Source organism: Gymnoscopelus braueri (genome assembly GCF_963280865.1).
Source record: "Gymnoscopelus braueri genome assembly, chromosome: 4".
Taxonomy (NCBI): Eukaryota; Metazoa; Chordata; class Actinopteri; order Myctophiformes; family Myctophidae; genus Gymnoscopelus; species Gymnoscopelus braueri.
In genome coordinates, this window is record NC_137605.1 from 5,718,669 (window position 1) to 5,733,613 (window position 14,945).

Below are 14,945 nucleotides of genomic sequence, written 5' to 3' on the forward strand. Positions count from 1 at the left end.
ATATTTGGGGATATACTACTTGGCCCAAATGACCTATAGGTCAGGAACACAAACACACATACAGAGGATACTTACTGTAGTCCATGGCATGTGGAGAGCGCTACGAAGGAGTCAGGGATATCCCTCACCTTGCCCTGGTAGTAACAATGTTCCCCTCCCTGTAAAGACACACACAAAACAACAGTATGAATACAAGGATCCGAGTGATGCGTCTGGAACAGCGGTCCTCAAACCTTCTCATTTCAAAGGACCTCCATAACTCTCTGAGTTACAGTTCGGTAAGGGTCCATTTCGGACCCCCTCAAGGAGCCCTGAGGGTCCCTGGACCCCACTTACCACTAGGCCTAGAAAGCAGTGGTAGAAAAAGTACTCAAATATTTTACTTAAGTAAAAGTATCAATTCTGCAATATAGAAATACTCTGAAGTAAAAGTCCGGAATTCAAAAGTATAAAAGTATTGGTATCAAAATGTACTTAAAGTACCAAAAGTAGAAATAACTTATTATGCAGAATGTCCCATTTCAAGTTTTCAAATGTATAAAAATCGAAATTTTATATATATTTTTTAATCAAAATCAAAATCTACAAAGTAACTATAATTTAAGTGTTCAAATACTTGTAGTGGACTAAAAGCACAATATTTGGATCCGAGATGTAATGGAGTAGAAGTAAAAGTATTGGAAGTTGGAAATACTCAAGTAAAAATACCTAAAAATCGTACTCAAGTACAGTACTTAAGTAAATCTACTTAGTTACTTTCCACCACTGGTCCTCATGGTGAAACTCCTCACCGTCAGGTGAAAAGAAGCGGCGATAGAGCTATATATAAACACTAGAGGACCGACGGAAAATCCATTTATTTGAATGAATGTTGCTCACAAAGCGCACTCTCTTTCCGGGACTGGCACCAACGCTCTTTCTTTCTTTCTTGGTTTCGAACACCATACAAGAAAAACGTCACAATAAAACAATAAAAGTTAAAATACAAAACAAATGTGTTTTAAAAGAAGCAGGAAGAAGCTAATGCTTATTATATCCTACCCCTTCATAACAATTATATTAACACAAAATAAAATCTTATCCCCAGTAATGACTGTTTGTTACAATGCAGACTTACAAGCTGCGTGTGAGGGTTGGGCTCTAAATTAAAGACCGGTCAGAACAAAGTGTAGTTGTCCTACACTAGGGTCTAAATGTCTCAATAGAAGAGTAGGGAGACACCTCCAACCACTGCACACGTACTAGATATATTGTCTTATTACGCGGTGTGTTATTTCTGGATAATGAACGCTGAGCAGTGGTGGAAAAAGTACTAACTTCTCTTTACTTAAGTAAAAGTACCAATACTGCAAAATAAAAATACTCTGTTACAAGTAAAAGTCCAGAATAAAAAAATTACTTGAGTAAAAGTACAAAAGTATTGGCATCAAAATGTACTTAAAGTACCAAAAGTAAAAGTACAAAAATGTTTGAAAATAGCAGATCTACAAGCTCACATCGCGACGCGTTGTGAGCTTGTAGATCGGCTATTTTCAAATAGCCTATGTATAAAACAGGCTAAAGTGGTTGATGTATGTTTCATAATATCATAATTTATATCTGAAAAGTAACTAGTAACTAAAGTTCTCAAATAATTGTAGTGGAGTAAAAGTACAATATTTTTCCTCTGAGATGTAGTGGAGTATAAGTAAAATATTGGAAATTAGTAATACTCAAGTAAAGTACAAATACCTCAAAATTGTACAGTACTTAAGTAAATGTTACTTAGTTACTTTCCACACTGCCGCTGAGCTCATTATCAGTCCTCTGTCTGATCAAAGACTCAGAGCACCTGCTGCACCGCTTGATTTTTGTGCCGTATCCAACAGACAGCCATGATGTAAACAAGTACACAATGACATTTACAGCTAAACGTTGCTCTCAAGGAATGTTTTTGGAAACATTTGAAGCGAGAAATAGACAATGCAGTAACCAGAAATTGATTCTATTTGATCAACACTTCCGTTGTTTTCCGAGGGCGACACGTTGCACTGGACGGACGGCCAGCACCTGGCATAAATTAATGGAATACTTTCACTACCATAAGCAATGAAATTCTTCGTTTTGTTGTTACTTTTGAGGTCAATTTATTCATTTATTTATTAAGTAGCCGTGTAATAAGTGCGTCGTCAGGATTTTATCACCCTATTGGGTGTTTATTTCTCAACAATAACCGTCTCGCGTCAATTATCCCTTGCTTAACATACTCTACCATACAGATTGGTTAAAATAACACTTTCATCCATTCAAACATGTTCTACATTGTAGCTTTAACACCAGAGAGATAATAAGAAAACAAGCCGAGCTCTGGGGTCTCTGTTAAGTGCATGGTAATAACATTCTGTTTGTGTCAGTGTGTTTGATGTTCTGCGCAGTATATGATGTCTATTCCATTTATACCCTACTTACTTCTCTCTCTCTCTCTCTCTCTCTCTCTCTCTCTCTCTCTCTCTCTCTTCTCTCTCTCTCTCTCTCTCTCTCTCTCTCTCTCTCTCTCTGTGTGCCTGAGAACAGAGTATAAACACACACTTACGTATAGATGTGTACATGTTGTCTAAGTGCTGAGTGCTCCATCGTACCTACAGCCATTTTCTCTCTGTCTCCTCTCTTTCGCTCCCTACACCCTCTCACCTGACCAGTTATCTTCCTCTCTTTAACGCCACCCCCCCCTCTCTCTCTCTTCTCTCTCTCTCTCTCTCTCTCTGTGTCTAAGTGCATGGTGTAAACCTGCACTAAAGCCCTATAGATGTGTAGATGGTTGTTCTTCCTGCATAGGCAGCGGTATTCCTCCCCAGAGGAGAGCAGCCGGTTATCAGGGAATCAATGTCTGATGTGCAGGCTCTGTCTCATGGCCCGCAGGCTCCAAGCAAGCTGCTCTACGCCTGCATCAGGGATGCAGATCTACACCATACTGCATCCCTCATCTAACTACCTACCTACCAACCAACCACCATACTGCATCCCTCATCAAAATACCTACCTACCAACCACCATACTGCATCCCTTCATCTATCTACCTACTACCAACCACCATACTGCATCCCTCATCTAACTACCTACCTCTACCTACCACCATACTGCATCCCTCATCTAAATACCTACCTCTAGCGACCACCATACTGCATCCCTCATCTAAATACCTACCTACCAACCACCATACTGCATCCCTCATCTAACTACCTACCTCTACCTACCACCATACTGCATCCTCATCATAACTACCTACCTCTACCTGACCACCCATACTGCATCCCTCATCTAAAATACCTACCTACCAACCACCATACTGCATCCCTCATCTAACTAACCTACCTCTACCGTTCCACCATACTGCATCCCTCATCTAACTACCTACCTACCACCAGCATACTGCATCCCTCATCTACTACTACCTACCAACCACCATAATGCATCCCTCATCTACCTACAGTACTACCTCTACCACCCATAACTGCATCCCTCATCTAACTACCTACCTACCAACCACCATAATGCATCCTCATCTAACTACCTACCTCTACCCGACCACCATACTGCATCCCTCATCTAACTACCTACTACCAACCACCATAATGCATCCCTCATCTAACTACCTACCTCTACCTACCACCATACTGCATCCCTCATCTAACTACCATCACAACACATACTGCAACCCTCAATCTAACTACCTACCTACAACCACCATACTGCATCCTCATCTAACTACCTACCTACACCACATACTGCATCCTCATCTAATACCTACCTACTACCACCATAATGCATCCCTCATCTAACTACTACTAACACCATACGCATCCTCTCTAACTACCTACCTACCAACCACCATACTGCATCCCTCATCTAACTACCTACCTACCTAACCACCATAATGCATCCCTCATCTAACTACCTACCTCTAACCACCATAATGCATCCCTCATCTAACTACCTACCTCCACCAACTGCATCCTCAAACCTACCTACAACCATACTGCATCCCTCATCTAACTACCTACTACTAACACATAATGCATCCCTCATCTAACTACCTACCTCCTACTAACCACCATACTGCATCCCTCATCTAACTACCTACCTACGAACCACCATACTGCATCCCTCATCTAACTACCTACCTCTACCAACCACCATACTGCATCCCTCATCTATACTACCTACCTACCAACCACCATACTCATCCCTCATCTAACTACCTACTAACCGACCCCATATCGCATCCTCATCTAACTACCTACCTACCAACCACCATACTGCATCCCTCATCTAACTACCTACCTACCAACCACCATACTGCATCCCTCATCTAACTACCTACCTACCAACCACCATAATGCATCCCTCATCTAACTACCTACCTACCTACACACCATACTGCATCCCTCATCTAACTACCTACCTACCAACCACCATACTGCATCCCTCATCTAACTACCTACCTACCAACCACCATACTGCATCCCTCATCTAACTACCTACCTACCAACCACCATACTGCATCCCTCATCTAAACACCTACCTACCAACCTACCATACTGCATCCACATACTAACTACCTACTTCCGACAACATACTGATCCCTCATCAAACTACCTACACAACCACCACATACTGCATCCTCATCTAACTACTACCTACCGACCACCTACTGACTGCACTCATCTAACTACCTACCTACAACCACCATACTGCATCCCTCATCTAACTACCCCTACAGACCACCATACTGCATCCCTCATCTAACTACCTACCTACCAACCACCATAGCATCCCTAGCTACTACTACCAACCACCATACTGCATCCTCATCTAACTACCTACTCAACCAACCACATACTGCATCCCTTCATCAAACTACCTACCTACCAACCACCATACTGCATCCCTCATCTAACTACCTACCTACCAACCACCATACTGCATCCCTCATCTAACTACCTACCTACCAACCACCATACTGCATCCCTCATCTAACTACCTACCTCTACGACCACCATACTGCATCCCTCATCTAACTACTAACATACCGACCACCATACTGCATCCCTCATCTAACTACCTACCTACCAACCACCATACTGCATCCCTCATCTAACTAACTACCTACACCGACCACCATACTGCATCATCTAACTACCTACCTACCAACCACCATACTGCATCCCTCATCTAACTACCTACCTACCAACCACCATACTGCAATCCCTCATCTAACTACCTACCTACCTAACCAACCATACTGCATCCCTCATCTAACTACCTACCTACCAACCACCATACTGCATCCTCATCTAACTACCTACCTACCACCAAGATACTGCATCCTCATCTAACTACCTACACCTCTACCAACCACCATACTGCATCCCTCATCTAACTACCTACCTACCAACCACCATACTGCATCCTCACCTAACTACCTACCTACCAACCAACCACCATATTGCATCCCTCATCTACTACCTAACTCCTACCTACCTACCATCATAGCATCCCTCATCTAACTACCTACCTACCACCACCATACTGCATCCCTCATCTAACTACCTACCTACCAACCACCATACTAGCATCCCTCATCTAACTACCTACCTACCAACTCAAGATACTGCATCCCTCATCTAACTACCTACCTCTACCAACCACCATACTGCATCCCTCATCTAACTACCTACCTACCAACCAACCACCATACTGCATCCCTCATCTAACTACCTACCTACCTACTCTACCAACCACCATATTGCATCCCTCATACTAACTACCTACCTACTACTACCACCATATTGCATCCCTCATTAACTACCTACTACCAACCACCATACTGCATCCCTCATCATAATACTACCTACCAACCACCAATACTGCATCCCTCATCTAACTACTACCAACCACATACTGCATCCCTCATCTAACTACCTATCAACCACTCATACTGCATCACCTCATCTAACTACTTACCTCTACGACAACCATAACAGCATCCTCATCTAACTACCTACCTACCAACCACCATACTGCATCCCTCATCTAACTACCCTACCTACCAACCACCATAGTGGAGTGTAGAGTGCAGAGAGAGAGTGGAGTAGAAGTAAAAGTACTGAACATTGGAAATACTCCAGTAAATTAAAAGTACCTCAAATTGTACTACACCACTGGCTACAACTCTCAGTTCTTCTAAATCAAAGCTAAAAAACCTTTCTGTTTGTCTTTTATTGAGGTTTATTTTAATCATTTCTTCCACTGTAATTTGACTTCTTATTTGTCCTGTGTTATTTAAACTTCTTTCATTTTTATTTTTATTTAGTTTTTGTGGCTGCCTAGGTGTGTGTGTGCGTGTGTGTGTGTGTGTTCCATCTTCATGATGTCATTCTGTGTCAGGATGAAGGAGCTCAGAACAGATTCACAGTGATCCTGTATGCCATACTAACCCTGACTCTGTCTGTCTGTCTGTCTGTCTGTCTGTCTGTCTGTCTGTCTGTTGTCTGTCTGTCTGTCTGTCTGTCTGTGTGTGTGTATCTCTACTCTCTCTCTCTCTCTCCTCTCTCTCTCTCTCTCTCTCTCTCTCTCTCTCTCTCTCTCTGTACTTCATTCTCTCTCCATGCTTAGCTGGAGAGAAGACTGATGGATGGAACGGACGGACGGACGGACCAACGGATCGACGGACGGACGGACGGACGGATCGGAATGGACGGACGGACGGGGAGCGATAGGGAGCCAGACAGGGAGCGATGCCACAGCAGAGCTTGAGGAAGAGACAGAGACAGAGAGAGAGGACAGACAGATGGAGGTACAGAGAGAGAGACAGACAGATGGAGGTACAGAGAAGAGAGAGAGAGAGAGAGAGAGAGAGAGAGAGAGAGAGACAGATGGAGGTATAGAGAGTGATAGAGAGATCTATTTATAAGCAAGGCTGTGTTCTCCTGTTCCTGTCTTCAACCCTCTGCTCCACTTCTCATCAAGATACCACTTCAAACACAACACTGTCCGACTACGTGTGTGTGCGTGTGTGTGCGCGTGTGTGCGTGCGTGCGTGTTTGTGGTGAGCTGTGCATGCGTGCGTGCGTGAGAGAGAGAGGACCAAAATTAGTTTTTTAGAGACACGTTTACAATTAGAATAGTTTGGTTTAGAGATGTTTCGGGATTAGAGATAGACTTATGCCGAGTTAGGACTGATTCAAACATACAGTAGTTGTGCACTGGTGCTGTGCACCGAAATATATAGCCGGCTTGTAGATCTGCTATTTTTCAGTTTTATAGGCATACGGTTTAAAAATGGCAATACAAAAAAATAAAATGGCATTCATAAAACTGGTGTCCTAAAACGTTGAATGTCCTAGTAATACAAACCTCTGTGTGTGTGTGTGTGTGTGTGTGTGTGTGTGTGTGTGTGTGTGTGTGAGTGTGTGTGTGTGTGTGTGTGTGTGTGTGTGTGTGTGTGTGTGTGTGTGTGTGTGTGTGTGTTCATGGAGATTTGTTTCTGTCGAATTTCCTGAGCCAATAATTTGATGACCGGCCGGAGTCCCCGGTTATTGGCTCAGGAATGCAACAAAAACAAAAACATCTCCATGAATTCATGGGGTGAGTCATTGATAGAGAATAAGTCATTTTTTGGGTGAACTATCCTTTAACCCATTAAGACCAGGAACGCATCATGTGTAATTTTTTAGATTTCTTTGTCTATTTTTTTTTTATCGTGAAAATGTGTGCAAATCTTTCAATATATATATATATTTTTAAAGCGAACATTTGTAACTCAAATCTTATCTTCTGGGGGTCCCTGGAACAAAAATATTTTCAGATGGGGGTACCGTGGCCAAATACATATGATTTTGGGTGGTCCTTGACATGAAAAGGTTTGAGCACCACTGATATTATAGCAAAAACAAGTTTTACTTTCCAGAAAACTGTTAGGTTTTAGAAGACATTTGTAGAATCCCCAGAAGCAAAGATTTGAGTTTAAAATACACATATTCAAAGATTTGCACAACATTTTCAAGATAAAGAAAAAAAAAAAAGCAGATCTACAAGCTCGTAGCGCGGCACTCGGTGCCGCGCTACGAGCTTGTAGTGGGTTAACTCACTTAACTCGGTGGCCTTAGTGGGTTAACTCGGTGCGATCGGGGTGATTAATCAGCAGAAGTTTTTTGTGGACAAACAACAGACTAAAGACAATGGAGGCAGAGAGGGAGGCTATGGGGTCACGGTGGATTCTAAACAAACTAGGACAGCCTGGTCTCTCTATGGAATCTATGAGTCTCTCCAGAGCATGTATACAGGACAGACAGTATGGTGTATAGTAATCAAGTACTTGTACTCAAGTATTGTACTTAACTCACAACTTTACTGGAGTATTTCCGATTTTCGATACTTTTACTTCAAGTCCACTATACATCTCAGTATCGCGTCAAAGTACCTAAATATTTTACTTAAGTACAGTAGGCCTACTTGAGTAAATGTACTTAGTTACTTTACACCACTGATGCACACACATGCATGCACACACATGCATGCACACACATGCATGCACACACACCATGCATGCCGATTTTTTTGTTTTTGTCGCATTCTTAAATCAATAATGTGACCGGCAGGAAAGATGCTTATGTATCCGGTAGGAGACTCAAAGGAGACTCTTTGAGTCTCCTACCGGAAATACACCCCGGGTCATCAAATGATCGGCTCAGGAATGCATAAAAAAGTCTCCATGAATTCAAGGCTTCATGGGGTGGGTTAACCTGACGCTTCCAGATCCAAGAAGCTTACGTCACACATTTGTTATGCTGTCTTGAGAAACGTAGTTACTCAATACCGCCCCCATCTGGCAGAGTCAGGTTAGGGGTGTGGGTACAATTGATAGAAAATAAGTAATTTTTGGGGTGAACTACTCCTTTAACTTCACAAAAACGACATAATCCTATCCTAACCCTAACCGCATAGAGACTATGCCTAAACCTATAACATCAAAACCCTGTCCACCCGAGGCCAAATAACCGGTAAAAGAGAGAGTCCCCTGGCCTGGTTCCAGACCATAGACCCCCGCCCACTCTCTGAGTGGACTGCTCCTCTTGGTCTGGTGTCATAATGTGAGCCTATGGCTTTTCACGGTCGAAGAAAAACCTGTCAAATCAGAGTCGGAGGTGGGGGTGTGGTCTAACGACAAGCCAATCAGCGAACATCTGCTAAAATGACATCAGATGTAGGCGGATCCGTGGATCTCTTGTGATTGGTTTAGGGACATTTGAATCCCCTCCCCCCCTGGTAATCGCGGACACTGCAGCCAATGTCAGACTGAAGCTCCACGCAGCTTCGATCAGGCTGATAATCAGGCTAAGAGTCCCCGGCGTGCACACACCCTTTCCGTATCCGCTCCGGAACCAAACTGGATCAGCACCCTGCACAAGCCCAGTCTAATTGCATAGCAGCTGCCACTGCCAATTAAAATAATAAACAACTAGTGGTTAAATGCCGTTAAATACTATGACGATCATCAAAAAAAAAGCTTGTGTTTCTAGCGCACACTTTAAATCAGGCTATAGGTTAACTGAAATGTTCTCTGTTTAAATGGATTGGGGAACTATAGGAAGAATAGGTGATTTCTCGTCGTAAATCAGCCCATTAGCACATCTTTTTCATAGATTGAATTCCCGTTAATTTAACCACCTAAACCCTCAATACTTAGTAATGTTGACCTTTCACTCTGTACTTGGTCTGCTCCTTTTTCCATCTACACCAACCCTACTTTTTGAAATAGCCAAACTACAAGCTGAAAATAGCAGATCGACCAGTTCACAACGCCTCGCGCTGCGAGGCGTTGTGAACTGGTCGATCTGCTATTTTCAGCCAATGTTCCCCTCAGAATAGGGATGCGATGGTTGAAGTGGTTAAAACAAAAAGTTTCTATCACACAAAGATTCCTCTGAGGACCCCCTAGGGGTCCCGGACCCCCGTATATTGAAGACCCCTGCCCTATAGACTCTGTGGTGGTGGACAAATCAGGTACTTTACCCTTTCTAATGCAGATCAGGGCCATAATCGGAAACATAATCGATAGACTGCATCACTAAAAATAAACATGCTCTGAAAAAGTACACGGTCCGCGCATCTGACCAATTAACTCATTCACTGCCAGGGACGATTATGATAACTTTTTTTTGGGGTGGGTGGGGGGGGGGGGGGGTGGGTTGCAGCTCCGCAGCGTCCTTACATAGTCTATACCAGTTGTGCATGATTGGCCAATACGCTTGTGCAAGGACGCACTGTGATAGGCCAGTAGCCACTTTGAGTGACAGTTGGGGCAAACGCTCCATATCGGTACATAACTCGAACGGTGCTGAGTCGGCCCAAGCGAACTTCGCAAAGTTCGGCACGGCAACTCGCTCGCTTTAGCTCGCTCGGTGGTGCCTTCACGTGGCTCAAGTTCGCTTCGCCTACGTCGCGGTCCAAAACTATACGGGCTAAAGAAATAGCCCGCAGTGGTTAGAGGTACCCTCCGCGTTGGCCACAGACGGGGGCGTGTTTATAGCACAACTGGTATAGACTTTGTAATGTCGCAGCTCTCCGCAGCCTGTGAATGATCCAAGCACCACCGAAGAAGAGTACACCCAGAAATCACGTGATCACAACAACAAAAAAAATCTAGGCACCTTTCTTGTAAAAATTGTATTGGCTTTCTGTTGTTTTTCTGCTTGTTTAAAAAAACAAGCCACATTCAAACGGCCATAGCTCTGGAATGGAAGATCGCGGCCGGGCAATTTCCCCCCCCCCCCCGATTCTACGGGACCCCTGTGCGTGTAATGAGTCGATCTCCGTGAGGAAGGAGGTCACAGAGAATATTCCATGATTTTTCAAAGGTACAGTAAAATCGCCGTTTTCGCTGGCAAGGGGACGGTAGCCTATACGGATGAATTCATTAATTAATTCCTGGCAGTGAATGAGTTAACTGTCAGATGGCTACGCTTTTGAGATTTCTTTTCAAATGGGCCCTCGTCCAGAAAAGGTTTAGAGCGGCTGCATCAGTGTGATATGAAAACAGATGACTCACATCCTTCAGTGACATTTTCAGTCCCTTAGGTGACTGAGAACGTCAGTGCAGGACGTGACCAGACTGTGTCAACAAGCAACCCAATAGACTCTATGCACAGCAGACACATATTGTGAAGACATTCACAGGTGTTACCAATGATACTAATGAAGGCTCTGTTCCATTCTGGTCAAACAGAGTCAGGGTGCTGATAGTGTGCATGTTGGCTCACTGGAAACACTCTGCTACACCAGTGGGTCTCAGATTGAGGTTCCAAATGGCCCCTTTACGGGATTGTACACCATTTGTACACTCTCAGAGTTATGGGGGTCGTAGAAATTGAAAAATCTGAGAACCACTGTGCTACACGAAATGGAACAGAGCCTTCATTAGTGTCATTGGTAACACCTGTGAAGGAATTGATGATATGGCTGCTGTGCACAGAGCGTATTGCCAGAGTAAATGTTGTCACTGTACATTTTTCTGAGAGTGTACAAATGGAACCAAATGGACCCTCTCGGGTCCATTTGGTTCCACTTTGTACACTCTCAGAGTTACATGAACACCGAGAATTTTTGCAGCGAAGATGAAGGAGCTCTTACTTTGGAGACGACAGTCCTCCCGTCCTCCGACAGGTGCCTCTCCATGTACTTTGAAGACAGCAGGTCACTGTGGACAGACAGACAGACACACAGAGGAATGACGTTTCATACCAAAGCCAAAGCACCCACATGATTAGAATAAGATGCGTTAACTTATTACAGGCAACACAAACACAACAAAAACATAAATGTACCATTTTACAGCTCGCACAAAAATCAAATTTCACCCACACCTGTAAACCGCTGATGTGACTATAAAGATTGATGATTCTTTATCTGATTCTTTATTCTTTATCCGTCAGGCAAGTTTCTCTTGATTTTCTCCTCATTTTCTGCACCAGGACCATAATTCAGTTACTGAAACTCTCTCACATATTGTGAATGGGTGCTATGTACAGTATTTACACTAAGGGGATGTACATGGCTAGGTTTGATTATGAATTGTTGACTTGTTAGTTCAGGACATAAGCCCAAGTGCAATAGAGCAGTGGTTCTCAAACCTTTTCATGTCAAGGACCCCCAAAATGATATGTATTTGGCCGCGGACCCCCATCTCAAAATATTTTGTTCCAGGGACCCCCAGAAGCAAAGATTTAAGTTAAAAATGTTCGCTTAAAAAATATATATATTCAAACATTTCAAGATTTTTCAAAAATAGCAGATCTACAAGCTCATAGCACGGCACTCGGTGCCACGCTATGAGCTTGTAGATCTGCTATTTTTGAATAGCCAAAGTAAAATATGGATAAAGGGGTTAACATGATTGTGACGCTTTATTAACACATTTTGCTGGCGACCCCCTGGTACCCCCCCCAAGGACCCCTGGGGGTCCCCGGACCCCACTTTGAGAACCAATGCAATAGACCATATTCACACGGCGGCCATGTTTCTATGAAGTCAATGAAAGTAGCCACCCCGGGTGGCGGCACTTTCAATGTTAAATTCCAATATGGCCGCCGTGTGAATATGGTCTATAGAGCACCGAAGTCTGACATCAGTGCCGCTAGAGGGCGCTATCCACTGAGTCACGGCCTTATAACCCTGGCGATTTTACTCATATGGATATGATATGAAGCATCAATTGACGGCAAAAAAGTACTAATTTATCCACAGAGTAAGACAGTATTTTGTTTTTCTCCAAACACAGACGTTATCAAATGTGACTCAATATCATAAACGATACAGAGTCACATACCTGACAAAACGCTGGGGTGCTTTGTTTATTTTTGGAACACAGTTCTTATATGACGTGATCTAAGATTCCTCTATGGGAAAATCCAATACAACAAATAACGCTGTGACCCGGGGGTCAACCCGCTCTCACTCCCAGTCAGTAGCCCTGAAACGTCAAGTTTTGACATGACGGGACACCATGGCGATGTCGCATGTTGACAAAAATATACCTAATCCTAATCCTAACCCTAACCTTAACCTCACAAAAAAATATCTAAACCTAAACCTAACCCTTACCCTAACCTCACAAAAACGCAGTGGCGCGGGAAGGGGGGGGCTATGGGGGCTGCAGCCCCCCTGGTGATGGGAGCAGCCCCCCTGGTGATGGGAAGAAAAAAAAAATATATATATATTTTATTTTTTATAATATATATATATATTTTATGGATCATAGCAGTCTGTTACGGTCATGGATGAACTTCAACCTGGTGTTTGCACTGTCTTTCTGCCTTTTTGTGTGGGGAAAAACACAGAAAGCCCCCCAAAAATCGCAAAAAAATCTCGCGGAGCGCGAGGAGTCCCCCCCGACGCACAGCCCCCCTAGGTATTAAGGACTTCCCGCGCGCCTGCAAAAACATACCTAAACCTAAACCTAACCCTTACCCTAACCTCACAAAGAGAGAGAGAAAAACAAGTCGGAAGAGAAAAAAATAAGTTGTTCCCCCGATAGGATTATGGGAGGTTGCAGTTACTAGCTTAGCACTGCTACCAGGTAAGCCACAGAGAGGCAGCTGGTGAATTCCCCGATTCGAGTAGTGCTTGAAGCTCCAATACGTGCGTTTTAGTTTTTGTAGTCCTAGTAGTCCTATAGTGACGCATTAGGGAGTGAAAATGACAGAGCGACAATAAATGACGCCTATGTAAAATGGTGCATTTATATAGCACTTTTATCCAAAGCGCTTTACATAGATTGTGCATTACATTCACCCATACACACACCGATGGCGGAGGAAACCATGCAAGGCACCAACCTGCTCATCGGGAGCAATTAGGGGTTCGGCTCTTGCACAAGTACATTTCGACACTAACTCTGGAGGAGCCCGGGATCGAACTGGGAACCCTCACGGTTGCCGTCCAGACCGCTCTACCGGTCACTCTACCCCTGAGCCATTGCCACCTGAAGCGTGAGAATGTTGGTAGTGCTAGTGACGTCAGGACTTCGGTACTCTATAGTCTATATAGTGAAGAATATACAGTAAATGCCTTTTCAGATGTTACAGCTAATACACCAGATGTCGTGGCTGATGATGACGGTAGAGAAGTGACCTTTCTAGAAGTGGGATGCACATTCGACCACAGTCTGGAAGAGGCATTCCATACCCAGGTGCTAGAGTACCATCGTCTAATGCAGTGGTTTTCAACCATTTTCATATCAAGGTCCATTATTTACCATTTGATGAGATTTAGCCTCTCAGACCCAAAACTTATATATATATATAATACAATATTTTGTTGTTGTTGGATACAATTTCGTCCACAATTCCATGCTGTATTGATGTTGGTATATTAGGAGAGATAAACAGGCAAAACGTTGATCAAAAAAACAATTCTTCCACATCCTCTAATTGTGTAGACTTCTTATAAATTAATGAATGCAGATGTTTAACAATAATTTAACTCTTGAGAGTGTCAAAATGAAACCAAATGGACCTGTAAGGGTCCATTTGGTTTCATTTTACTCTCTCAAGGGTTAAAGATGTATAAGGGTCCATTTGGTTACCAACTCTCCATCATTTAGCTGGGGACCACCTGGAACCCCCTCAAGGACCACTGGTGGTCCCCGGACCACTGGTCTAATGGATGCAATTATACAGCTTGGGTAAAAAATTTATTGAGACTGAAAACGTACGTTGTTGAGATTCCCAAGCTTATGCATCTGACTATTGTCTGTGCTCACGAATGTCTTGTTTAATGTCAGAGCAAAAGATATCAAATGTGTTGGAATACACGCACAAACATATTTGCTCTCAAAGCACATTCTTTCACCCACAAGCACACACACACGCACCACGCACGCACACACACAGTCGTATTGTACAGGG

At 43.4% G+C, this 14,945-nt stretch overlaps 1 protein-coding gene across 1 annotated transcript in view; it reads right to left on the reverse strand.

Moving 5' to 3' along the window:
• Positions 1–14,945, reverse strand: part of adam22 (ADAM metallopeptidase domain 22) — a gene marked incomplete at its 5' end in the record, with an annotated part of 151,043 nt that overhangs the window by 98,241 nt on the left and 37,857 nt on the right. The window contains 2 exons of the mRNA XM_080427209.1: positions 76–158; positions 11,671–11,737. Coding sequence (XP_080283335.1) covers positions 76–158; positions 11,671–11,737 — 150 coding nt within the window. The remainder of the gene's footprint in view (positions 1–75; positions 159–11,670; positions 11,738–14,945) is intronic.